At 42.0% G+C, this 26,675-nt stretch overlaps 2 protein-coding genes across 2 annotated transcripts; both read left to right on the forward strand.

The window, feature by feature from the left end:
* The first annotated feature begins 1,386 nt into the window (after positions 1-1,386).
* LOC148049895 (vomeronasal type-2 receptor 26-like) lies at positions 1,387-9,560 on the forward strand. Its single transcript, XM_087705156.1, has 7 exons — positions 1,387-1,474; positions 2,513-2,654; positions 3,740-4,031; positions 4,509-5,348; positions 7,122-7,340; positions 7,872-8,001; positions 8,656-9,560. The coding sequence occupies exons 1-7, from the start codon at positions 1,387-1,389 to the stop codon at positions 9,558-9,560; spliced, it is 2,616 nt and encodes an 871-aa protein (XP_087561282.1).
* A 7,809-nt stretch (positions 9,561-17,369) lies between these two features.
* On the forward strand, positions 17,370-25,980 carry LOC148049896 (vomeronasal type-2 receptor 26-like). The gene is made up of 7 exons (XM_087705166.1): positions 17,370-17,416; positions 18,491-18,782; positions 19,272-20,105; positions 21,953-22,171; positions 22,448-22,577; positions 24,823-25,306; positions 25,560-25,980. The coding sequence occupies exons 1-7, from the start codon at positions 17,370-17,372 to the stop codon at positions 25,978-25,980; spliced, it is 2,427 nt and encodes an 808-aa protein (XP_087561292.1).
* The last annotated feature ends 695 nt before the right edge of the window (positions 25,981-26,675 follow it).

Raw genomic sequence — 26,675 nt, forward strand, 5'->3', positions numbered from 1 at the left:
ATCCGGAGGAGGCCTAGTCTGTGCGACTGATTGGTCTATGGGAGGTAATTGGCAGGAGGCGGTCTCTCAGGTGCCCAGGTCCGATGCCATGTAGGGCTTTAAAAGTAACGACTACCACCTTGAAGCGAGTCCGGAGACTAATGGGTAGCCAGTGCAGCTCGCGGAGGATAGGTGTAACGTGGGTGTACCTGGGTGCACCCACGATCGCTTGCGCGGCTGCATTCTGGACTAGCTGAAGTCTTCGAACACTCTTCAAGGGCAGCCCCATGTAGAGCGCATTACAGTAATCCAGTCTTGAGGTCACAAGGGCGTGAGTGACTGTCTGAAGGGCCTCCCGATCCAGATTGGGTCGTAATTGGTGCACCAGGCGAACCTGGGCAAAGGTCCCCCTGGTCACAGCCGACAAATGGTGTTCTAAAGTCAGCTGGGGATCCAGGAGAACTCCCAAATTGCGAATCCTCTCGGAGGGGCATATAATTTCAACCCCCAGCCTGAGAGATGGAATACTTGGCCAATCTTTGGGAGGGAACATCAGTAGCCACTTGTTTGGAGTTGAGAGGCCACCACTTTCTCAACAACCTTCCCAACAAAGGGCAGGTTGGAGACTGGACGATAGTCGCTCAAAATGGCTGGGTCCAGAGATGGTTTCTTCAGGAGGGGTCTCACCACTGCATCCTTTAGGAGGAGCGGGAAAATTCCCTCCCAGAGAGAGGTGTTAACTATCATCCGGATCCAGCCACGTGTCACCTCCCTGCTGGTCGAGACCAGCCAGGAGGGGCACGGGTCCAGTATACAGGTGGAGGCACTCACCGCTCTCATGGCCTTGTCCACTTCCTCAGGAGAGACAAGTTGAAACTCAATCCATAAAATATGCTCAAGACCTTCCCCCGGTACCTCAGCTGCTACCGTGCAATTGGAGTCCAGCTCTGTCCGAATCCGAGCGACTTTATCCGTTAAATACTGAACAAATTCCTCAGCTCTACCTTGTAAAGGGTCATCCGCATCCCTCCCTTTCAAGAGGGAGCGGGTTATTCTAAACAAGGCAGCTGGGCGCGATTCAGCGGATGCAATAAGGGCGGCAAAATGCGAACATTTCGCCACCCATATTGCCACGAGATAGGCTCTGATAAAGGCTCTCATCAGTGCTCGGTCTGACTCAGATTTACTGGCCCTCCAGCGGCACTCTAGGCACCTCTTTTGGCGCTTCATGTCCCGGAGTTCCTCGGTGAACCAAGGGGCCCTCCTGGATCCACTGCCTCGGAGAGGTCGCAAAGGCGCAATCAGGTTTAGAGCCCCCGCCGCCGCTGTATTCCAGGTGGCGACTAAGGACTCCACCATGAGGTGCCACAGAGGCCAATGCTGGCCCCTCTCCTATTCCACATCTGCATGAGACCCCAGGGTAACCTCATCCATCTCCATGTGGTGAGGTATACTCAAAATGCTGATGATATCCAATTGAACATTGGTGCTTCTGGTAAATAAAGCAGTGTTGTTCATGTCCTGTCCTGCTATCTGAAGGCTATGAATATCTGCATGGGGAAAAACAGGCTTCTAAGGAACCCCAGCAAGACTGAGTGGCTTTGGGTTTGGGGGATCTCTAGTTCTAGGACTACATCATCTATAGTGCTGGGTGGTGTTGCATTGCCCCAAACAGACCCCATGAGAGCTTTGTGGTCTTTCTGGACTCACAACTCTTGCTTGAGGATCAAGTGGCAGTTATGGCTAGAAGGGCCTTTTCACAACTTTTTTTATGTGCCAGTTGCACCCATTCTAGGACAAAGGATGCCCATGTCACCTCTTGGTTGGACGATTGCAATGTGTTCCATATGGGCCTTCCCTTGAAGAGTATCCAGAAACTTCAGCTGGTGCAAACTGCATTAGCAAGAGCAGTTATATTTCTGGTAGGTCTGATTATATCTTTGCTTGCTGAGCTGCATTGGTGGCCTCATCATTCCTGAGCTTCTGAAGTTCCCTCAGAGCTGGTCATGCTAGCAGCCTTGGGGACCCTGATAATTTCAATTCTTTTTAATAAATGTTGTATAAAGGTTTTAAGCAATGATTGTCTTCTTTATTAATAATTTTACTGGACTGTTGTATGTGCTCAGAATCAATTTGCATGAGATGGGTGGCCATATAAACTTCCATCCCTTGTCTTGTGGATATAACTAAACCTCTTATTCCATCTAAATGTTGGCATGATTGCTCACTCTTACTAGGGTACAGCTGACAGCCACCCTGCCCCATCAGCACCCATTTGGTCTGAACATACTATGGTGCAGATCAAACTCCATCTTCTGTGCAGGTGTTCACTTTCAGATAGGGCAACAAGTTTACTTCACTTTGATTCTCAAGTCCATCTGCTCTGTGGATTAGCTACAGGGGACACAAACATGTTTTTTCCTATCTGATGTAGAAACAACATCTATTGCTCAGTGGGTAGGACAATGGCTTTTCCTTGCAATTTTCAGAAGAACAGTAATTCATATTGTATCCCCTGTGGATTTCAATCCAGAAAAAAATTCCAAGGTTAATTCTGCTTTCAAATATATGTTCTACATTCTCACACTGCTGGGAGACCTTGCCTTGTCTACCACAGAGCTAACTCCAGGGTTTGGTGAGACTCAGCTGGCCTTCATATCAAAGCACAAAGACAGGTAAGAGAAAGCATGGTTGATACAGGATTTTATTGATTGATTAGTCTTGCAACCTTATCATTAAAATAGTATAAAATACAGCACATAGTTTAATTTCAGAATATGACAGATAAGAAGAAATAAAGTGACATAATACAAATGTGTTACTAGAAAGAGACAGCATATAAATTTGCCCTGGGGCCATCTAAAAGGCACCAAAGCTGTCTATTGTGTTAAAACTCTGCTGAGATTTCAAGTGCTCCCTGCAATTCAGCTTCTGCACAAACCTTGATTTTTGCTCTAGGAGGGAAGGTGAGAAGAATGACTGGGCTGCCTCTCCTGCTGCTGCTGCTCCTCTGGCTCCTTCCCTCAATTGCTGCTAAGGAGATTCAAACCGTATGTGCATCCCAAAAACAGTTTAATTTTCGATATTCATGGGAATTTTACAGGCCTGGTGATCTGATTATTGGAGGGAATTTGTCCCTGCTCACCTCTCTGCTGTTCAAAATCCCAGATTTTCAAAAGGACCCATTCCATCTAGGTAATATAGTCGCGTAAGTTTCACCTGAAGGGGAAAGATGTAGGTGATTATTTTCTTTCCTTTGGATTCAGGGCCTCTTTTAAGAAATACTCATTCTGGGGATTTTCAGATCTTAGTCCTTGTCTCAATAAAGAGGCAAATTCAAGAAATAGGCTAGGAATCAGCAGAGCTCATGAATAATGGCCCTTAGTGAGTCTGTGTTTTGACCCTCACTGGAGTCTTTTGCTCAGACCTGAAGAAGCTGCTCTGGGAGAGGAAGAAAATGATTAGCTATGAAGAAGAGCAACTGGGGAGGATTTCAGACCAAGTGAAGGAAGGAAGGAGAACAAAGTGGGGGGGGGGGGGTTAAAATGATCTGAGATAAGTAAGACCTGGATTTTCTCTTTACCCAGAAATCCACCCAAGTTGAGTCAAGGAACATCCTTAAACAACAACCACCACCACCACCACCCCAAAAAAACCCAATTAAACTTGTGACTTTCTGTTCCAAGGACATCCAACAAAGGTAATTCCAACTTCAACAGAACACAGAATACAATGATCCCCAATATTTTTCTCATTATAGACTCACACCCCCAAACTACCAGTACTTCCTAGCCTTGGTGTTTACTGTCATGGAGGTGAACAAGGATCTGGATCTCCTGCCTAACATCACCCTTGGCTTCCACGTCCATGAGAATAGCAAGTTTCACAGGCACATTTCCTTACAAAGCCTCTCCCTGCTCTCCACACGAGGCCAAATGGTTCCAGGTTATAAATGTGACAGGCAGGACACCCTTCTCTCCGTCATTGGGGGTGAGGGCCCCAAATCCTCAGGGCAGATGGCCTCCATCTTCAGCATCTTAAAGATCCCACAGGTAAGTGGGGATTACAGTATGGAGTAGACAAACATAGAGAAGGCAAGGATGAAATCAATGTTTTGGTGGGGAGGGGAGGATATTAGGTGTATATGACTTAAATAATCCATCCCATATTTGAATTGATTTCTGGATTTTATATATCAAGATACATTTTTATATAACCACAAAGCCATATTGATATAATTCTGAAAGAGGAATTAGTTCCTGACTTTCATAGAAGTTTATCATATTTCTGTACCTTTCGGTGCAATTTATTCTCTGTGTCAGATTTAGGGTTTGTTCCTTTGACTTCTGATCTATCACAACCAGTCAAAACCGGAAACTGGCGGCTCTTCCTAAGAAGGGAGGAAGATGAAACCTGCCACTTGAAGTGGATAAACTTGACTGGTGGGGCAATAAATCACACAATGGGGACCCTTAAAATCAGCATTAAAATGTCCTTTGTCTGTTAAAGAGGATTCTCACTTTCTCCAGCTAGGTGTTGGCTTTGAATTCTCACAGGGAGGCAAAAGACTTTATCCATCCTTCTTCCGGATTAATCCCAGGGAATTTCCTCAGTACGTGGGTATAGCCCAGCTGCTCATGTATTTCCAGTGGAACTGGATTGGGCTGGTGGCCCCTGACAATGACAGTGGAGAACATTTCATCTCCTCTTTGGTGCCAATGCTGAAGAAGAAGGAGATCTGCCTGGCCTTCACTGAAATTATGAAATCTGGTTTTACTGCTACTTCAGATTCAAAATTATTTCAGATTTTAAACACGTGGTCTATAGGTGAAGTGATTGTTTTGTTTGCAGATTCCAATACTATTGCAAATGTACAGGCAGTTATTTTTGTTTATGAAAGAGAGAGAAATGCATCATTTCTGAAAGTCTGGATCTTTACATCCAGTTGGAAACTTAATGTTCTGAACTCTCAATATCTATTGCAAGGTATAAAGCCCTTCCATGGAGCTTTGCATTTTAGGGACCACACCAGGGATGTCTCGGAATTCAGCCGTTTTCTCCTGTCTTTAGACCCTTTGAACCCCCCACAAGGGGACGTTTTTCTCCCAACGTGGTGGGAATTTGTCTTTGGCTGCAAGATCTACAAACCAGGCAGGATCCCTCCAAAGGGGAGAAAACCATGTACAGGAAAGGAGGATTTACGGAATCTGCCATCTTACGTGTTTGAAACAAGCATGACAGGGGAAAGTTACAACATCTACAACGCCATTTATGCTGTGGCACATGTGTTACATGCCATGCATGGATCCAGAGGGCAACCAGCCATGATGAGGATTGGAAAGAGGATCTCAAATGTCCAGTCATGGCAGGTAATTTCTGTGGGTTTTTTTTTTTTTTTTGGCCCAGTCCATTCCTTGGACTGGATAAAGGTTTTTAATACAGGACACAGATGCTTAGAGAGGAAATTCCCCAGGTGTTTTTCTTGAATTAAACAATTCTATGGCATCATATCACTGCATCAAATCTGCATCAAACCAGATTAAAACAGCAATTATTAACAAAAACACAAAGTAACTGAGAGCAGAATAGGAAGTAATAAATGGAAGATTATCAAGAGTGATCCAATGTCCAGTCATAAAAGGTAATTTCTGCAATCATCATCATCATCTTTAAATAGGAAACTCACAATTTGTATTTCTTTTATCAAATATATGCATGGCATCATATCACTGCATCAAACAAGACTGAAACAGTATTTAAGCAGAAAACAACAGTAAAGTGAATTAAACACAATATTTTGTTGAGAGAGGTGGAGGGGAGAAGAGAAATAATCCAAGCCAGTTGCCCATGAGGTCCATATAGGAAAGACTTTCCTAAAAGTTCTTCAAGGGTTGCCTGAGTTTCATAAAGTGGACATTCCAGGGAGGAAGCACCATCCCAGAGCAAGAAAGAACATAGAGCAAGATGGCAATTTGACCAGATGCTTCAACAGTCCTAGTGGGCACATTTGCAGAACCACCTCAGTTTCCTTATGGATGTACCCTTGATGATGATGATGTTATCCATCATGCCTGACTTTTGGTGATTCTGTGGTGCAGATCTCTCCTCATTTTCCAATCTGGTACTACTTTTTAAAAAGATAGTAAACTCAGTTGATTTTAACCTTGGTTTGTGTTTCTATGGCTTAGCATGCTGTGTGACCTTCCTCCTGTCTTTAGTTTGCAACGTGTTGTACTGAACAGCTTGTTGTGTCCAAGCAACCTTTGTCAAATTTACCACACAGAACTGGACTCAACCTAGTCTGAAATTCATCAGATGTTTTTTATTTCTGCCTCAAAGGCTAAAGAACGGATCTCTTTGGCCAGTGAAGCCACAAATCAGGGCAGGCAATGTGTGGAAAACAAATCCTTAGCAGAGTGAAGGGAGTATTAGCAAAACAGAAATAAAGAAGGAATGTTTGCTAATTGGCATATTAAAAGGAACTTTTCCTTTTACAAAACTTTTACAAAAGTACAAAAAAATAAAAAAACTTATTTCAACATTTAAAAAAGAAGAAAAAAATCAAGGAAACAATTGATCCATTAATGGAAGAAAATGGCAAGAAGGGAATAAGCAAGCACATAATTCGGCATCAAATGCTAAACCTTGGGTCTCTCCTGGACAGTAGAATAACAAACTGGGGCAGGAAATTCCTTCACATGGCCCCACTTGGTCATATCTTGTTTCCACATTCTGCTTTCCTTGATTTTCAGCTAGAGAAAGTCACTGGGATTCTACACCAATGTGGCAGAAATGATTTAATCGTTCCTAAAATGCATTACTCATTTTCAAGACTTTGGGCCAAAGTCAACATTTAAAAAGAGCCTAATATCACAGAAGCAAGATCATACAAAGAATTTTGAATTTGACATATTTGAATGTAGACATCATTCTGATAAAAACTGCAGCTGAAGTAGCTGTAATACAAATGGCCAATTCAAAAGAGAAACTAAAGGGAAGTAGTTAAAAACTTGATGTTATTCTAGTTTGCTCAGATCTTCAACAAGGAAACTCTTCTAGATTCTCAGATAGATACAAATCCCCTAATATGAGGGCCATCACACAATGATAGAAACCAGTTATTCCAATTTCTTTTCATTCAGCTTCTTCCCTATTTGAGGAAGGTCCACTTCAACAACAGTGCTGGTGATGAAATCTCCTTCTCAGAAAGTGGACTGGGATCTGCTCGTTATGATCTTCTCAACTGGGTTCTTCTCCACAATATATCTTTTGTCCACAGGAAAGTTGGACAGGTAGAACCTGAGGCTCCCCCAGGCCAGGATTTCAACATTAACTCTGATGCAATTGTCTGGACAAAAAGGGTGAGCTGGAAGTTAAAATAAATGGAGCAAAAGAGTCATTCTCTTCTGGGGATTCAAAACATCTCCCTTACTGGAGAACAGGTTACTGAATCAAAACTTTGGCAACCATTTGATGACAAAACTACTTTGCATTTAACATATTTGAGGTCTGATTTGTGACAGATCCAAAAGATTTGAGATTAGGAAGAAATTCTACTTGATACTCAGGAAGCAGATGGAGCAGCCAATAGTGGTTTCCATGGACCATTCCCATTCAGTTGGATCTCCATCAGTGTTTCCTTCAGAAAAGCTATAGCTCAATTCATGACCCTTCTATTGCATGTCAAGCCCCAGTTACAATTTCCAGCATCCATTGGTGGTCTGGAATGGAATGGCCCTTAATCTCCCTGTGCCTTTTCCAGGTTTCTGCTAGAGCCCAGTTAACCATTTCTTTTGAAGACATTTTGATAATGGAAACAGAAGTGTACAAATGAATCAGTGAAGCATGTTTGTTGCTTATACCATCTCAAGCATCTCCATATTCTCTTTCAGAAAGTGCCTTTTGGCCGGTGTGGCATGAAGAGGTGCCATGCAGGAGAGAAAAGGAGTGTTCCAGAGGGAGAGCAGGTCTGCTGCTATCGATGCGACCCTTGTCCAGAAGGGACCATTTCTAATCAGACAGGTAGAACAAACTTTTAATGTAGATCTTCTAAGATCCAGGAAACCACTCAGTAGAAGCAAATATCAATTTTGTTCTTATTTTTCATAAATTGACATTCTTCAACATAGTCATGTTTTTTCAGCAGAAATTCTGATTTCATGGATCTAAATTGTCCTGCCCACCTCCCACCCCAGGCCACCTGTGTCAGGGTTGTCCTGAGGTTGTCCTGAGGAGACAACCTGTCCTGCTGCTCAGCAATTAAATGCAAGGTAGTTTGGGACACAATTCATGTGTTGAGGAGTCCTTGGTGCTCTTCATGTGTTACCTCCTTGACTTTCTACTCCTTCTCTTACAACCCATTGGGAAATCCCACTACAAATCTTTTCATGAAGGAGTGTGAGGTTCAAGCTCTATTATTTATTATCTAGAATATCATTGTTCAGTCCCAGGAAAATTATAGACATGTTGGGGAATGATAAGTTATATCCAGCTATATCTGTGTATTCTCCTCTGCAACAAAATCCTGAAAGTGTAATTGAAAACACAAAGCAGAGAATTTGAGCCAAAGAGGTTAAAACATCCTTGCCTCTAGCTAACCTGTCATCAGGGCCAATAGGAAAGGTTGATTAACCCTTTTTGATCCATCATGAAATACAAAATGACTCTTGATTTCAGATGCAGCTCACTGTGACCCCTGTCCAGAAGACCAGTATCCCAACAAGGACAAGGACCACTGCATTGCCAAGATGCTCCACTTCCTCTCATATCAAGAGACTCTGGGATACATCTTAGTTTCTCTTGCTCTTTTTCTCTCTCTGACCACATCTGCAGTCCTGGTGGTTTTCCATAAACATCATGACACGCCAATTGTCAAGGCCAACAACCGAGATCTCACCTACATCCTCCTAGTCTCTCTCCTGCTCTGCTTCCTCTGCTCCTTCCTTTTCATTGGGCAACCTCGGATACTCACCTGTCTCTTCCGACAAACAGCCTTTGCCATTCTGTTTTCCCTTGCGGTTTCCTCTGTTTTGGCAAAAACTGTCATGGTGGTTCTTGCCTTCATGGCCACCAAACCAGGAAACAGGGCAAGGAAGTTCTTAGGAAAACCACTGACCAACTCCATTGTATTAGGCTGTCCCCTGATCCAGGCAATTCTTTGTGCCACCTGGCTGATAACCACTCCCCCATTTCCCAATTTTGATTTCCACTCCTTGACTGGAGAGGCCATCTTGGAATGTAATGAAGGCTCAGTTTTAATGTTTTACACTGTCCTGGCCTACCTGGGTTTTCTGGCACTTGTGAGTTTCACTGTGGCCTTTCTGGCTAGAAACTTGCCTGACAGCTTTAACGAAGCCAAGTTCATTACTTTCAGCATGCTGATCTTCTGCAGTGTTTGGCTCACCTTCATCCCCACCTATCTGAGCATCAAAGGAAAGTCTATGGTGGCCGTGGAAATCTTCTCCATCTTAGCATCTGGGGCTGGTCTCTTGGCTTGCATCTTTTTCCCCAAATGTTATATTATTCTACTGAGACCCGATCTAAATTGTAGAGAAAACATAATGAGACCCAAGAATCTCTGACTAATGTAGTTTCTGAGAACTTTTTTTTGATTTTTGGACTTTTTTTATCAGCTTTCTTTAAAATATGAAATGAGGAAAGGGCTTTTCCATGAAATAATCAGATGATGCAAACCATTACAAAGTATCTGTTAATCTGAAACAGTCACTTACATTTTATTTTATTTTTTTAATTTTCTCTTATTTATTTTTATTTATTTAATCAATTTATAGGGCGCCCAATCCTGGAGGACTCTGGGCGGCTTACAACAAAAGAAAAAGAAATAATAAAAAATGAAAATAAAAACAGGTTAAAATCAACATGCATAAATTCGTTAAGATCGGGGCTGGATCTCAACAATGAGGTCAACAGCCCCAGGCCTGTCAGAATAGCCATGTTTTAACAGCTTTTCTGAAGGCCATGAGAGTGGGTAAGGTCCGGATTTCTGGGGGTAGCTCGTTCCAAAAGGTCGGAGCATCCACAGAGAAGGCTCTCCTCTGGGGAGCCGCCAGCCAGCATTGTCTGGCTGACGGCATCTGAAGGAGGCCCACCCTGTGGGATCTCAGCGGCCGTTGGGAGGAGTGTGGCAGTAGGCGGTCTCGCAGGTATGCTGGCCCTAAGCCTTGTAGGGCTTTAAAGGTAATAACCAACACCTTGAATTGCATCCAGAGACCAATAGGTAGCCAGTGCAGCTCGTGGAGGATCGGTGTAACGTGGGTGTACCTAAGTACACCCAGTATCGCTCGCACGGCTGCATTCTTCATTAGTTGAAGTCTCCGAACACTTTTCAAGGGTAGCCCCATGTAGAGCGTGTTGCAGTATTCCAGACTTGAGGTGACTAGGGTGTGAGTGACCGTTTGGAGTGCCCCCCGATCCAAGTAGGGCTGCAATTGATGCACCAGGCGAACCTGGGCAAAGGTCCCCCTGGTCACAGCGGACAAATGGTGTTCCAGTGTCAGCTGTGAATCCAGGAGGACTCCCAAATTGCGGGCCCTCTCTGAGGGGTGTAAGTTTTCACCCCACCCCCCAAATCAAGGATGGACTGTCTGGACTGTCCCTCGGGGGCAACATCCACAGTCACTCAGTCTTGTCAGGATTGAGTACGAGTTTGTTCACCCCAATCCAGATCCTCTTCTGAGTCGATCCCCTTGAGTTGATCATCTTGGAAATAAATCTGGACATTAAAGATGTAAATATTCCTTTCCAAAATGATGGATTTATTTGAATCAAAAGTGTCTAAGAAATATGTTGGGGTGGATTTACTATCGTTATTTTTAAGCATGTTTGTTTCCATAGTTCACTGAAAGTTTGCTGAATTTCTTATTAATTTTTTCATTCAACTGATTACTAGTTCTTTTAAAATAAATTATAGAATTCAAATAATCCACATTGTTTTTCTCTTTATTAATTGAAAAATACTTTATGAAGATGTAAGATAATAACAATAGTAGATATTAAAAGTAGATATTAACAATATTTTTCTGTCCCTGCTAATTGTTACTACTTTTTATTGATGAAGAAGGAAGGACAAAGAGATGAATGGAAGAAAGGAAAGAAGCATGAATGACAATAAATGATTTCTCAGAAGTCAAAATAATTGTTTTCTAGATTTGAAATACATACTTGTTGAATGTATTTGCAAATTAATATATCAAATACCAAAACAGTTGTAGTTGGCAGAGGAATTGAGCGAACCAATGGTGGAATTCAATTTTTTTACTAGCAGTTCTGTGTGTGTGGCTTGGTGGGCATGGCTTAGTGGGTGTGGCAGGAAAAAGATACTGCAAAATCTCCATTTCCATCCCACTCCAGGGCAAAGATAATGTCAAATCTCCATTTCAGCCCAACTCCAGGGGAAGGATACTGTAAAATCTCCATTCCAACACCACCCCAGGGGAAGAATACTGTAAAATATCCATTCCAACACCACCCCAGGCTAAGAATACTGTAAAATATCCATTCCAACACCATTCCAGGGCAAGGATACTGTAAAATCTCCATTTTCACCCAATTCCGGGGGAAGGATACTGTAAAATCCTCATTCCCTCCCCACTCCACTAACCTGCTTTCCAGCTCCATTCTCTGGTGCAAGGCAACATAAGACGACCCAGCCAATCAGCTGGGACTCAGATCATCTGTGATTTGGGAGGCAGAGGATAGATGGGGGCAGGGCAAGCCAGAGGTGGTATTTGCTGGTTCTCCAAACTACTCAAATTTTTCACTACTTGTTTGCCAGAAGTGGTCAGAACTGGCTGAATACCACCTCTGGAGCAAACTATTTAGAAGAAGCCCTTGCCAGAGTGTTGCAGAACCTTAGTTCCCATTTGCCATCTGGAAAAAAAAGGTCATGGATGGGGGGAATTGAGGGGAGACTCCCAAAAGAACCTGAAAGAAGGAAGGGCAATGATTTTGTGCTGTACAGATTTGGTGGAAACTATGGTGGCCTGAAGTAAGGGAAAGGTATGAAGAGCTATGCTGAGTTTAGCCATATTTCCTATAAAACCAATGAAATTGAGAGCAAGGAATTTTTTTTGCCAGGACAACCTGGTCTACCCATTTATGGGATGGAGTGTACTGCTTCCATTTTCATTTTTGTCTTTCAGGACCAATCCAGGATCCTTCTCAGGCAATCAATTTTGGGACAAACCATTTTTGTTGAATTTATGTTTTACCAACAAAGATATAAAGGGAAACTAGTACAGATCTATTTCAAGCTATTTAGCTCTCATCAGCTAGCCGTACCCTTCTGGGATTAGAACCCGGGCTACTTGCATATTAGGTAGATGTATTGACCTTTAAGCTATGGGCTTTCCTCCCTTTGTCGGCTATACCAGGGGAAACATTAAATGTTTTTTGTCAGGGCAACCTGGTCTACCCAATTATGGGATTGAGCATACCACTTCCATTTTTTTTTGCCTTTCAGCCCCAATCCAGGAGCCTTCATAAGCAGTTGCTTTTGTGACAAAGTATTTTTGTGTTGAATTTATGTTTTACTAACAAAGAAATAAACAGAGACTAGTATAGATTGAGGGCAAGGCATTAAACACCAAATACATTCCAGAATAATTCTATTTTTAATAGCTTGTGGGACACAAGAATCAGATCTAGTTTCTCAGGAAAAGCTGACAGTGTCCTGGAAGGTGGGAGGCTCTATAAATATTTTAAATAAATAGACAAAACAAAACCTCCAGAGAACAGGGGCAGCAGAAGAAAATAATCCGATTCTTGAGCAGGAGCTGAGAGTCAAGTGGGACACACACACACACACACACACACACACACACACACACACACCATATCACACCGCAAGGCAGTGTAGCATCATGCAGGACCAAAAGAGAGAAAGTCCTGAATGAACCAATCTTCCACAGCTGCTTAGTTTTGCTAGGATTTAAACTGAGATTTTTCCTCTCCTTCCAACAGCCTTCAAGCACCTGGACAAAACATTGTCTGCATTGCTTTGTCAGTCAATGTTGTAGAACTGAACATCATCAACCTACAGTTGACCTCTGAGCTGGAGCTGAGAAGGCCTCACTGAGCCACCTAAAGAACCAGCAGTTTGGGCTCAATCTCTCCCTTCCAAGCATCACTGACTGGAACCATCTTCAGAGAAAGGAAGGAAGCACATAACATGCACATTGCACCCATTCTTATTTCCCCCGTCAGTCAAGGGTTTACCATGGGTGATGGAATCCTTCTTACACCAGCTGACAATACTGGACACATATAGTCCAGAGGGTGGAGGTTCATTCTCCAAGCGTGTGGGTTGGTTCCCAGATGTATCATTCCACTGAAGATGTGATGATGTTGCTTAGCCTGGTAAAGAAATGTTCGTAAACCAACCCACAAACTCAAAGAACAATCTCCACCCTCATCCTGCACTCGAGCTACAGATATTCACCACCATTGCAAACACATGTTGCTTCCCTAGACAACACAGAAGACCAACTTTGCTGGCTCCAACTAGTTGCTAGAGTTCAAATTAACCTAAGATCTTGAGAGAGCATCTTACCTATTTTTAAAATCTATGGGAGAAATTAGTTTATTGGGGTAGGTGATGGAGAGGATGGCTGTGTAACAGCTTCAGAGGTTTCTGGATAAACTGGAGTATCTGGATCCTTACCAACAGTGGTGGGATTCCTATTTTTTTTCTACCAGTTCCGTGGGTGTGGCATGGTAGGCATGGCATGGCTTTGTGGGTGCGGCTTTGTGGGTGTGGTTTGGTAAACATGGCTTGATGGGCATGGCAGGGGAAGGATACTGCAAAATCCCCATTCCCTCCCGATCAGTTGGGATTGGGGAGACAGAGAATAGATGGGGGCAGGGCCAGTCAGAGGTGGTATTCACCGGTTCTCTACTCAAAATTTCGGCTACTGGCTCTCCAGAACTGGTCAGAACCTGCTGAATACCACTTCTGCTTATTATTCAGGTTTTAGACCTGGATATATTACAATACCATACCATACCATACCACGCCATACCATACCATACCATAGAACACAACAATACAATACAACAATACAATGCAATACTAAAGACAATACAATACAATACAATACAATACAATACAATACAATACAATACAATACAATACAATACAATAGCAGAGTTGGAAGGGAACTTGAAGGTCTTCTAGTCCAACCCCCTGCCTAGGCAGGAAACCCTATACCATTTCAGACAAATGGCTCTCCAACATCTTCTTAAAGACTTCCAGTGTTGGGGCATTCACAACTTCTGGAGGCAAGCTATTCCACTGATTAATTATTCTAACTATCAGGAAATTTCCCCTCAGTTCTAAGTTGCTTCTCTAGTTGATTAGTTTCCACCCATTGCTTCTTGTTCTACCATCAGGCAGAACAAGAAACAATGTGTGCAATAGTTTGACTCCCTCTTATTTGTGACAACCCCTGAGATATTACAACACTACTAACATGTCTCCCCTAGTCCTTCTTTTCATTAAACTAGACATACCAAGTTCCTGCAACCATTCTTCATACATTTTAGTCTCCAGTCCCCTAATCATCTTTGTTGCTCTTCTCTGCACTCTTTTTTAGAGTCTCCACATCTGTTCTACATTGTGGCGACCAAAACTGAATGTTGTATTCCAAGTGTGGGCTTACCAAGGCATTGTAAAGTGGTATTAACACTTCATGTGATCTTGATTCTATCCCTTTATTTATGCAGTCTAGAACTGTGTTGGCTTTTTTGACAACTGCTGCACACTTCTGGCTCATATTTAAATGATTGTCCACTAGGACTCCAATATCTCTTTTACAGTTACTACTATTGAGCAAGGTACCACCTATACTGTATTTGTTCATTTTGTTTTTCTTGCCAAATTATAGTACTTTACTCTTTAAACCATTGAATTTCATTTTATTAGATAGGGCCCAATTTTCAAGTTTGTCCAGATCCTTCTGTATATTAAGCCTCACTTCTGGAGTGTTGGCTATTCCTGCCAGCTTGGTGTCATCTGTAAATTTGATGAGTTCCCCATTTATTCCCTCATCCAAATCATTGATGAAGATGTTGAAGAGTTCTGGGCCTAAAGCAGAGCCTTGGAGTACTGCATACTTCTCTCCATGTAGATGCAGTCCCATTGAGAACTACACGTTGAGTGCGGTTGTTCAGCCAGTTACGAATCCATCTGGTGGTGATGCTGCCTAACCCATTTTCTTCCACTTTATCTAGTAGTAGGTTATGGTATACCTTATCAAATGCCTTACTGAAGTCCAAGTAATTTATATCGACAGCATTCCTCTGGTCCACTAATTTTGTCACTTTGTCAAAGAATGCAATAAAATTAGTCTGGCATGATCTCTTTTTGACAAACCCATGTTGGCTTTTCGCTATTATTTTGTTTACTTCTAGGTGTCCACTAATTCGTTGCTTGATTATCTTTTCCAGAATTTTTCCTGGTATTGAGGTCAGGCTGATAGGTCTGTAGTTTCGTGGATATTTTTTTTTTCTTTTTTGAAGATGGGAACCACATCAGCTCTTTTCCAGTACTCTGGCAGTTCCTCTTTGCTCCAGGATCTTTGAAAGATATAGTTCAGTGTTTCCGAGATCTCGTCTGCCAGTTCCATCAGAAACCCTGGGGTGTAAGCCATCCGGTCCTGGTGATTTGAATTTGTCTAGAGTAGACAGGTAGAAAATGGTAGACTTACCATTTTCTTCCCTATTTCAACTTCTGTTCCTAATCTGATTTTTGTGGTGCTGTTTTTGATAGATTGGACGGTTTTATCCCTTTGTCTATAGACTGATGCAAAAAATGAGTTAAATAGTTCTGCTTTCTCCCTGTTGCTTGTCACCTTCTTGTCACTTTCTCCCAGCAATGGACCAATTGTTTCCTTAACCTTTTTTCTTGTTTTAACATGTTGGAAGAAGCTTTTTTTGTTATTATTTACTTTTGTGGCAAGCCTTTCTTCATTGTGAGCCTTAGCTTTCCTCACTTCGTCTTTACAGGCTCAGGCTATTTGCTGATATTCTGCCCTAGTTATATCCCCCTCTTCCACTTTTTCTACTTATCTTTTTTGTCTTTCAATTTGTCAGCGAGTTCTTTATGCAGCCATGCTGGTTTCTTTTGGGAACTGTTATTTTTCTTCTTCATTTGTATTGTGCTAGACTGGGCTTTTGTAATCTCATTTTTTTGAAATTTCCCAAACTTCTTGAGTTGTTTTCCCCTTGAGGATTCTCATCCCTAGAATTCTTCCCAAGTTCTCTCTAAGTTTATTGAAATTAGCTCTCTTAAAGTCCAAGACTCTAGTTTGACTTTGTTCTACTACTTGTGTTTGCTTAATGTTGAATTTCTGACAATGTACAATAATATAAGCAGAAGCCAATAACAATTTATTATTCTAATAAATAATTTCTAGTGGTTTATTGTATCAGAAACAAACAGCCCATATTGCTTTAATAAGTAACAATTATATAGTATATTTAAGCAATTCATAATAAAAGCCAATAGCCAATATTAGTTTGATTGATAAAAGCCTATAGCCAATATTAGTTTGATTCATATACTCCTTCAATATCATCCCTAACCACACTGGAATAAATAAGCCAGTTCTTCCACACACACAACTGCATTGTTGATCACTTTCATAAGGCTACAACTGATCGCCATGCTTAGCCTTCCTGCTATTTGAACAAACTCCTGCATAGGCCAGAATCCATCTGGGGTGCAGATGCTCAGTTTCAGGTGGGCCGAATACATTGACCTGCACCTTGACCTTCAACTCCATCTGCTCGTAGGATCAACAACAAGGCATACAAACATGTTTTCCCCTTCTGGTGTCTGAAGAGTATTGCTCAGTGGGTAGGACAATTGCTTTTCCTTGCAATTATCAGAAGAACACTAATTCTTATCCCTCATAGATTTCAACCCCTGTGTCTTCCAAGATAAAACCTGCTTACATGAAAGACGGCCTGAGCTTTCCCAAAGGGTCTGGAAATGCTAGTTTAGGTTGTTTTGCAGACACATGATTTCTTGTGATCCATGAAACTGAACTCAAATTTGACCTTCAGTGACAACTCAAACTAGGTAATAGAAAGCACACTTGATATTAAGGCCACCCAAGAGTCCCAGCCTTCTTCTTCTTTATTAAAGCCTTGATGGGAATTTTGATCATGATCTGAGAAAGAAGGTGAGAACAATGAATGGGCTGCTTCTCTTGATTCTTCTGTTTTGGCTCCTGCCTGTAACAACTCATAAGGTAATACAAAGCATATGTGTAGCGAGGAATCCTCTACGAACTGTGGAGGACTACTACAGGCCTGAAGATCTCATTATTGGAGGGAATTTGCTCCTGGAAAAGTTTGTTCTTATTGAAATGATTGAATTTAATTGTGAGCCATCAAAGTCAGCAATTTTAAGAAGGTATGTTTTCCCTGGAAGGGAATGGATTAAAAGATGTTCTGCTTTCTTTGGGATTCAGTCACTTTTTCAAAATTCTTGTTCTGGTAGCATTTCTAAGGTCTGCTACAGGGCAGAACCATGCTCATGAAATAGACTAGAATATTCCAGTTTAATTACAGACGAAATAAAGAGCATAAAAAGTGACCAATGGGATACACGTTAGAAGTTGTGGTGACTTAGTGAAGAAGTTGACTTTTAATATTAATTTAGACACAAAGCCAAGGGGAAAACCTCAAAGAGCAGGTCAATCCATTTACAATGTAGTGGTGTCGTGTGAAAAGACAAACCCAGTTTTGGATTCATTTGATTAACGGACTGGAAGTTAAAACAGATGAAGAACGATTGCGGGAACTGGGTATGCCTAGTTTAAGGAAAAGAAGGGCTAGGCTGCCACAAAGAAGAGGGAGTCATGCTATTCTCCAAGGCACCTGAGGGTAGGACAAGAAGCAATGGTGAAAACATATCAAGGAGAGAAGCAACGTAGACCTAAAGAGAAATTCCCTGACAGAATAATTAATAAGTGGAACAACTTGCTTTCAGAAGTTATGAATGCTCCAATACTGAAAAATTTTAAGATGTTGGATAAACACTTGTCTGAAGTGATGTAGGGGATTGGACTAGAAGTCCTCTTTCCAACTCTGTTATTCTAGTTCTAGGTCATTTGTAATGGCCTTTAGCAAAACTATCTTGTGGCCTCCAGTGGACTATTATGAACAGGAGTGGTTCCCATAGCTGATACAGCCTCGAAAAGGACATCCAACTGCCAAAGCTACTTAAGATATTTCTCATGTGGATGAGTCATGGCTGTTTAGGTTTGCAGATGTGGTACATCCCTCTCTACATTAACCATGGATTCATGGTAGTACCAACCACACAATCTTCTTAATCACATTGTCTTGTCCAATGGCTCACAACATATGGATCCATCGCCTCAGAGTCCAGGAGAACACACAGACAAACACACTCAAGGAAAGGTGAATTCCATCAGCACAAAAAAGCTTTTGTGTAATAATCCCCAATGTTTTCTCATTATAGCACTACATTCAGGAATTACCAGCTTTTCTTGGCCTTGGTACTTGCCGTCACGGAGATCAACAAGGATTTGGTTCTTCTCCCCAACATCACCCTCGGCTTCCATATTTATGACAATAAAGAGACCATTATGAGAATTTCCTGGAATAGCCTCTCTCTCCTATCTACACAAAGCCGGATGGTTCCAGATTACAAATGTGACAAGCAGGACATGCTGCTCTCTGTCATTGGAGATCTCACCTCTCAGTACTCAAGGCAGATGGCCTCCATCTTCAGCATCTTCAAGGTTCCACAGGTAAGGGGCTTCCATAGGGTACCAGTTTGGAGCAGATAGAGAACAGATGCAAGCATAAAAGCCAAAGATGAGACCAAATAAACTTGGAGAAAATCAGGACTACATGATGTGCAGAACTCATGCAAGGGGTGAACTTATATGTTGTGTGTCAGGATGTGTGTTCCTTTATATGGAACAATAGGAAATTTCTAAAATGCTTTCCTGGAAGTGGTATACATCTAACTGCTATTGCTATGAGGAGAGTTTACATGAGAGAGTTTACTTTGTAGAATAAAGCAATCTTGATTATCCATAGCAAAGGAAAAGCATTCAGCTGCATGATCTTCAGTTTTACCTCAATGTAATTGGAAGCTTATTGTACAACTTCATGGGATTGGGGCTGATGGGCACAAGAACAAAAAACAGAGGACGATGAGCTTTAAGCTCAGCATAAAATATGACCTTGCCATGAAAAATCCATTTGTAAAGCAAGACTCTCTTTTTCTGCAGCTCGGTTTTGACTTCCTCAAGTTCACTCAGGAAGACAGAATTGTTTTTCCTTCCTTTTTCCGGATCAGCCCCAATGAATTTCCTCAATATGGTGGTTTAATCCAGCTGCTCCTGCATTTCCAATGGAACTGGGTTGGTCTTATTGCCCCTGAAGGTGACAGTGGAGAACGTTTCATCTCATCTCTGAGTCCATTGCTGGAGGAGAAGGAGATCTGCCTGGCCTTCAGTCATCTGCTGGCATATGAATCTTATGGTATTGCAAGGTCAAAATATATTTCTATAATCAAAACTTGGTTTAAAGCCGAAGTGATCCTTTTACTTGGAGAATTAAAGTGTGTGAATACTCTATATCCCGCTCTGTATATCTTTGAAAAAAGGACGAAGATTGCATTTAGAAAGGTTTGGATCCTGACTTCCCATTGGGAAATAAGTGCATATCACCAGACTTTGGAATTCAGAAAGCCCTTCCATGGCGCTTTGCATTTTATGGATCATAGCCATGACATCCCAGAATTCAGGCACTTTCTTCTGTCTTTAGACCCCTTGAACCCCCAAGGAGATGTCTTTCTTTCACAATGGTGGGAAGATGTCTTTGAGTGCAAGATTTACAAACCAGGAGAGATCCTTCAAAAGGAGAGAAAACCATGCACGGGAAAGGAGAATTTACAGAATCTGCCATCTTACATATTTGAAACGAGCATGACGGGCGAAAGTTACAATATTTACAATGCCGTTTATGCTGTGGCACACGCTTTGCATGCCATGTGTGGATCAGGAGCACAACGAGCCATGATGAGGCTTGCAAAGGGGGTCTCAAATGTCCACCCATGGCAGGTAATTTCTCTGACTGTTATCCAGTCCACAGATTCTTTGAACTTCCCATGGAAGTTTCTTGGTTAATTCATTAGATATTTCTATGCCACCCATCTAACTGCATCTGTAGCTAAATCTGAAAACAAACTAAATCAGCAATTAATAAAATAGGATAAAATGTTGATTGATTAAAAAGGGGGGGGAGGGATAACCAAACAACATCAACAAAAGAATATTCTTCCTTTGAGGTCCTGAAACGTCTTTAACATAGTTACAGGAGTTTCAGAGGATGAAATGCCCTTTGAGGAAAGAGTGTCAGCCCAGAGGAAAAGGGCGATTTGGGTGTCTTTGTGCAACATGCTTGCACAGATCATGAGAAGTCACACTGCCCACATTTGCTGAAGCACCAAAGTGTGAATGCAACATGTAACAAGACATTAACCTCGATTCATTTCAACTTGCTTTATTTTTAATGGCTTAGGATTCTGTGTGAACATTGACCATTTATTTAGGAAAGTATCTGTTGCACTGCCCAGCCTCTCTTAATCTGTGCACCCACAGAAGGGATCCAGTGCAAAGCAGTTTGCAGGATTTCTCCTTCTCTGAAATTCATCCAGATGTTCTGCATCAACGGCTTTACTTGGGTGGCCTCCTGATCCTGGAGGGAAAAGACAGGGCAACCGGTTCCTTTTGACAGACAATGTCCTCTGTCAGCCAGAGACCCTGCTTGGCATCTTGTCAGGCATGGCTGCTCTAGACTAGACTAGACTAGACTAGACTAGACTAGAGTAGAGTAGAGTAGAGTAGAATAGAATAGAATAGAATAGAATAGAATAGAATAGTTCTTTACTTTACACATTCACTTACCAAAAAGCAGTAAAGACAGGCAGAGTCTAAGGGGATTCATGCATAAATTAAGTAAAAGTAGTCCTTGAGTTACAACACAGTGATATTCTCCAAAGCATTTGAAGGCAGGGCAAGAAGCAATGAATGGAAACTAATTAAAGAGAGAAATAACTTGGAATTCAGGAGGAAGTTCCTAAAAGTGAGGACAATTAACCAGTGGAACCGCTTGTCTTCAGAAGTTGTGAATGCTCCATCACTGGAGGTCTTTAAGAAAAGACTGGACAGCCACTTATCTGAAATTGTATAGCAATGTATCAATAGGGGCTTTTTGGAGGGTGTGTGTGGTCATTTTGAATGGTGCCATAACCTGAGGAGTACTTTTATTCTATTAAACATTTATTAAAGAAGCCATGGTAAAGAACACTAGATAACAGAATATTTTACAGTGTTGGCAGTCAATCTCTCGTGCCCCATGAATAGATTATTGGAATTGATGCTGCTCCTGATCACTCAGATATCCACCAACCATGCCTAGCTTTAAAGATTTGTAATCTTATATATACGTATATATAAAAACGGCTGTGGGTGTGTATATTTCAGCATAACTCTGGAACGCTTTGAGTAATTTCAACCAAATTTGGTACACAGATGACTTTCTCTCTGGAAACAAATACTGTGGGTTGTGGTGGTGGTAGTGGTAAGACACTCCTAACACCACTTGGGGGGGTGTTTTGTTAATATAGGACCTGTTGAGCCTTAAAATGGCTTCTACTGTGCAGCACAGTAGAGTTGCCATGGTAACTGCTTCACAGTACTCCACAAGGGGGCTCCCTCTGGTAAGGTGGAAAATCCAACATTAGAAATTACATTTGGTCCAGACATTTTTCCCCTATAAATAAATACTTGGGCAACACTGGGCTATCTACTAATTATCTTCTAAAATGATGGTCATCCGAGAATGTTAGAAGCCAGGATGTCTCATTTCTACTTGTTCCACTTCCTAAGAAACTCTTTTCTTTCAGCTTCTTGCCTACTTGAAGAATGTCCGGTTCAACAACAGTGTTGGAAATGAAATCTTTTTCTCAAAAGATGGACTAGGATCTGTTCAGTATGATATTCTCAACTGGATTTTCTTCCCCAATCAATCTTTTGTCCCCATGAAAGTTGGGCAAATAGATTTTGGAGCTCCCCAAAGCCAGGATTTCACCATCAACTCCGATGCAATCATCTGGGCCAAAAAGGTGGGCTAGACAGAAATGACTCGTTCAGGCAAAGGCAAAGAAAGATTTGTTCTCTCCCGGGGATGCTTTTCAATATATTTTTTAAAAAGTTCATTGAATCAGAAAAGAAGGCAGATGTGTGGCGAATGATGTGCTTTTTAAGAAACAGATTCAAGTCTGACTTGTGCCATATCCAATCCTAAAAATTTTTTTTGAAGACGGAAATATCAATGTGGGGATTTAATGATGCATGACCATTAAACAGGACATCTCAAGTATTTTTCTTTTATATTTTAGAAGATCCCCTTTGCCAGGTGTGGCATGAAGAGGTGCCATGCAGGAGAGAGGAGAAGAGTTCCAGAGGGCAAGCAGATTTGTTGCTACCAATGTGATGGTTGTCCAGAAGGAACCATTTCCAATCAGATAGGTAGAGTATACTACAAATGTCGACATTTGAAGAGCCGAGGTGGCGCAGTGGTTAGGGTGCAGTACTGCAGGCCACTTCAGCTGACTGTTATCTGCAGTTCAGCGGTTCTAATCTCACCGGCTCAAGGTTGACTCAGCCTTCCATCCTTCTGAGGTGGGTGAAATGTGGACCCAGACTGTGGGGGCGATATGCTGATTCTGTAAACCGCTTAGAGAGGGCTGAAAGCCCTATGAAGCGGTATATAAGTCTAACTGCTATTGCTATTGCTATTTCAGGATCAAGGAAGCCATTCAGTAGATCAATATATTAAGAGATTTGGGGTGATTCCTGGTAGGTTTGAGAGTCTTATTACAGCGATGCAAATTATCTTGTCCTCCCCCCCCCCCTCCTGCCAGCCTAACCTCCTAACACTGAGTAATGAGAATTGGCAGGGCTGCTCTCCTAACTGCCAACACATTACAAAAAAGATGTTCAGACTTTGGAAAAAGTGCAGAGAAGAGCAACCAAGACGATCAAAGTCCTGGCGGCTAAAACATATGAAGAAGAGTTGCAGGAATTGGGTATGGCCAGCCTAGAGAAAAGAAGAACTATGGGTGACATGATAGCAGCTTCCCAGTATTTGAGGGGCTATCACAAAGAAGAGGGGGGTCAACTTATTTTCCAAGGCACCAAAAGGCAGGACAATAGCAATAGCAGTAGACTTATATACCGCTTCATAGGCCTTTCAGGCCTCTCTAAGCGGTTTACAGAGAGTCAGCATATTGCCCCCAACAATCTGGGTCCTCATTTTACCCACCTCGGAAGGATGGAAGGCTGAGTCAACCCTGAGCCGGTGAGATTTGAACCGCTGACCTGCTGATCTAGCAGTAGCCTGCAGTGCTGCATTTAACCACTGCGCCACCTTGGCTCTTCAGAGAAGAGAACAATGGATGGAAACTAATCAAGGAGAGAAGCAATCTGGAATTGAGGAGTAACTTCCTAACAGTGAGGAAAATTAACCAGTGGAACAGTTTGCCTTCAAAAGTTGTGGATGCTTCATCACTGCATGTTTTAAAGAAAAGACTGGACAGCCACTGATCTGAAATGGTATAGGGTCTCTGTGCCTGAGCAGGGGTTGGACTAGAAGACCTCTAAGGTCCCTTCCACCACTATTCTGATTCTTTTCTCTAGTCTGGATTCTTAGGTGAGAAAAAAAAATCAGGCTCCAACCTCCATTACCAAAAAACCCCAAAGTAATCCTTCTCGTGACTCTAGCATCCAATTACTCAGGCCCCTCTTTTTGTCCCACACCCCAAGTCCATCTGGGACGAACGGCAGGTTCTTCCACTCTTAGTTCAGCCAGCCTTTCAGTTAAAGATGGTCCCGACATTGCCCCCTCCTCTTACTCCTGGTCACTTACATGCAAAGACATTTCTTTTCTTCTTCTGAGGGCACCCCCCTTGGTAGGTTTTAGCTCCGGGATGGGTGAAAAAATGTGACTCAGCTTATTGTCAGCATCACTTCATTCAGTAATCAGGAAAGAAAACCACTGGACTCCATTTGATTTGAAATCAAGTGTACTTTTACTAATTATAAATGAACAGTTGCAAAGCTAAGCTGAGTCTGGTTAATTAGGCGCGAAATCGAATAATATAATGTATAATTCATTCCCTTCCCCTTAGCATCCCTGTGCACAGTCCAATCATATTGCCCCCAATTGTCAGGTGTGATAACTTTGAAAGGCATCACCAGGATGGAATGCTGGACTGTTGGCCTTGGTGGGAAACACCCCACCTCCACATGCACAGTAAGGTGGGAAGCTCAGCATCTGGAAACTTCCTCCAGCACATCAATGATTCCCCTCCCAAACACCATGCACCCCCTCCCCGTTTCAATGGCAGCCAAAGCAGCAGCAAAGCAGAGGCTGACAACTCCTTCTCTTACAACCCATTGGGAAATCCCACACAAATCTTTTCATGAAGGAGTGTGAGGTTCAAGCTCCAATATTTATTATCTAGAATATGATTGTTCAGTCCCAGAAAATTGACAGACCTGTTGGGGAATGAGAAGTTATATCCAGCTATATCTGTGTATTCTCCTCTGCAACAAAATCCTGAAAGTGTAATTGCAAAACACAAAGCAGAGAATTTGAGCCAAAGAGGTGAAAACATCCTTGCCTCTAGCTAACCTGTCATCAGGGTCATCAGTAAAGGATGATTAACCCTTTTTGATCCATCATGAAATACAAAATGACTCTTGATTTCAGATGCAGCTCACTGTGACCCCTGTCCAGAAGACCAGTATCCCAACAAGGACAAGGACCACTGCATTGCCAAGATGCTCCACTTCCTCTCCTATCAAGAGACTCTGGGATACATCTTAGTTTCTCTTGCTCTTTTTCTCTCTGTGACCACATCTGCAGTCCTGGTGGTTTTCCGTAAACATCATGACACACCAATTGTCAAGGCCAACAATCGAGATCTCACCTACATCCTCCTAGTCTCTCTCCTGCTCTGCTTCCTCTGCTCCTTCCTTTTCATTGGGCGACCTCGGATGCTCACCTGTCTCTTCCGACAAACAGCCTTTGCTATTCTGTTTTCCCTTGCGGTTTCCTCTGTCTTGGCAAAAACTGTCATGGTGGTTCTGGCCTTCATGGCCACCAAGCCAGGAAACAGGGCAAGGAAATTCTTAGGAAAACCACTGACCAACTCCATTGTATTAGGCTGTCCCCTGATCCAGGCAATTATTTGTGCTACCTGAGCCAAGAGCCAAGGTGGCGCAGTGGTTAAATGCAGCACTGCAGGCTACTGCTAGATCAGCAGGTCAGCGGTTCAAATCTCACCGGCTCAGGGTTGACTCAGCCTTCCATCCTTCCGAGGTGGGTAAAATGAGGACCCAGATTGTTGGGGGCAATATGCTGACTCTCTGTAAACCGCTTAGAGAGGCCTGAAAGGCCTATGAAGCGGTATATAAGTCTACTGCTATTGCTATTGCTATTGCTATTGCTACCTGGCTGATAACCACTCCCCCATTTCCCAATTTTGATTTCCACTCCTTGACTGGAGAGGCCATCTTGGAATGTAATGAAGGCTCAGCTTTAATGTTTTACACTGTCCTGGCCTACCTGGGTTTTCTAGCCCTTGTGAGTTTCACTGTGGCCTTTCTGGCTAGGAACTTGCCTGACAGCTTTAACGAAGCCAAGTTCATTACTTTCAGCATGCTGGTCTTCTGCAGTGTTTGGATCACCTTCATCCCCACTTATCTGAGCACCAAAGGGAAGTCCATGGTGGCCGTTGAAATCTTCTCCATCTTGGCATCTGGGGCTGGTCTCTTGGCTTGCATCTTTTCCCCCAAATGTTATATTATTCTACTGAGACCCGATCTAAATTGTAGAGAAAACATAATGAGATCCAAGAATTTCTGACTAATGTAGTTTTTGAGAACTTTTATTTGATTTTTGGACTTTTTTATTTTATCAGCTTTCTTTAAAATATGAAATGAGGAAAGGGCTTTTCCATGAAATAATCAGATGATGCAAACCATTACAAAGTACCTGTTAATCTTAAACAATCCCTCACCTTTTATTTTTCATTTATGCCAGTTCTCTTCTGAGTCGATCCCCTTGAGTTGATCATCTTGGAAATAAATCTGGATGTTAAATATGTAAACATTCCTTTCCAAAATGATGGATTTATTTGAATCAAAAGTGTCTAAGAAAATATGTTGGGGTGGATATACTATCGTTATTTTTAAGCACGTTTGTTTCCATAGATCACTGAAAGTTTGCTGAATTTCTTATTATTTTTTTCATTCACCTGATTACTACTTCTTTTAAAATAAATTATAGTTCAAATAATCCACATTGGTCTTCTCTCTATTAACTGAAAAATACTTTATGAAGATATAAGATAATAAAAATAGCAGATATTAAAAGTAGATATTAACAATATTTTTTCTGTCTCTGCTAATTGTTACTACTTTTTATGGTTTATTGATGAAGAAGGAAGGACGAAGAGATGAATGGAAGAAAGGAAAGAAGCATGGATGAGAATAAATGTTTTCTCAGAAGTCAAAATAAATGTTTCCTAGATTTGAAATGCATACTTGTTGAATATATTT

This window comes from Thamnophis sirtalis, unplaced genomic scaffold (assembly GCF_051295495.1).
Source record: "Thamnophis sirtalis isolate CommonGarterSnake01/CBP01778 unplaced genomic scaffold, rThaSir2_p1.2 scaffold_1, whole genome shotgun sequence".
Classification (NCBI taxonomy): domain Eukaryota; kingdom Metazoa; phylum Chordata; class Lepidosauria; order Squamata; family Natricidae; genus Thamnophis; species Thamnophis sirtalis.

Coding starts and splice junctions, on each gene's coding strand:
- LOC148049895 (XM_087705156.1), top strand. CDS start 1,387: ATGAGACCCCAGGGTAACCTCATCCATCTCCATGTGGTGAGGTATACT. Junction 1,475..2,512: donor ATTGAACATTGGTGCTTCTG/GTAAATAAAGCA, acceptor ATTTCAATCCAG/AAAAAAATTCCAAGGTTAAT. Junction 5,349..7,121: donor CAAATGTCCAGTCATGGCAG/GTAATTTCTGTG, acceptor CTTTTCATTCAG/CTTCTTCCCTATTTGAGGAA.
- LOC148049896 (XM_087705166.1), top strand. CDS start 17,370: ATGATTGAATTTAATTGTGAGCCATCAAAGTCAGCAATTTTAAGAAG. Junction 17,417..18,490: donor AAGTCAGCAATTTTAAGAAG/GTATGTTTTCCC, acceptor TTCTCATTATAG/CACTACATTCAGGAATTACC. Junction 22,172..22,447: donor CAATCATCTGGGCCAAAAAG/GTGGGCTAGACA, acceptor TTTATATTTTAG/AAGATCCCCTTTGCCAGGTG.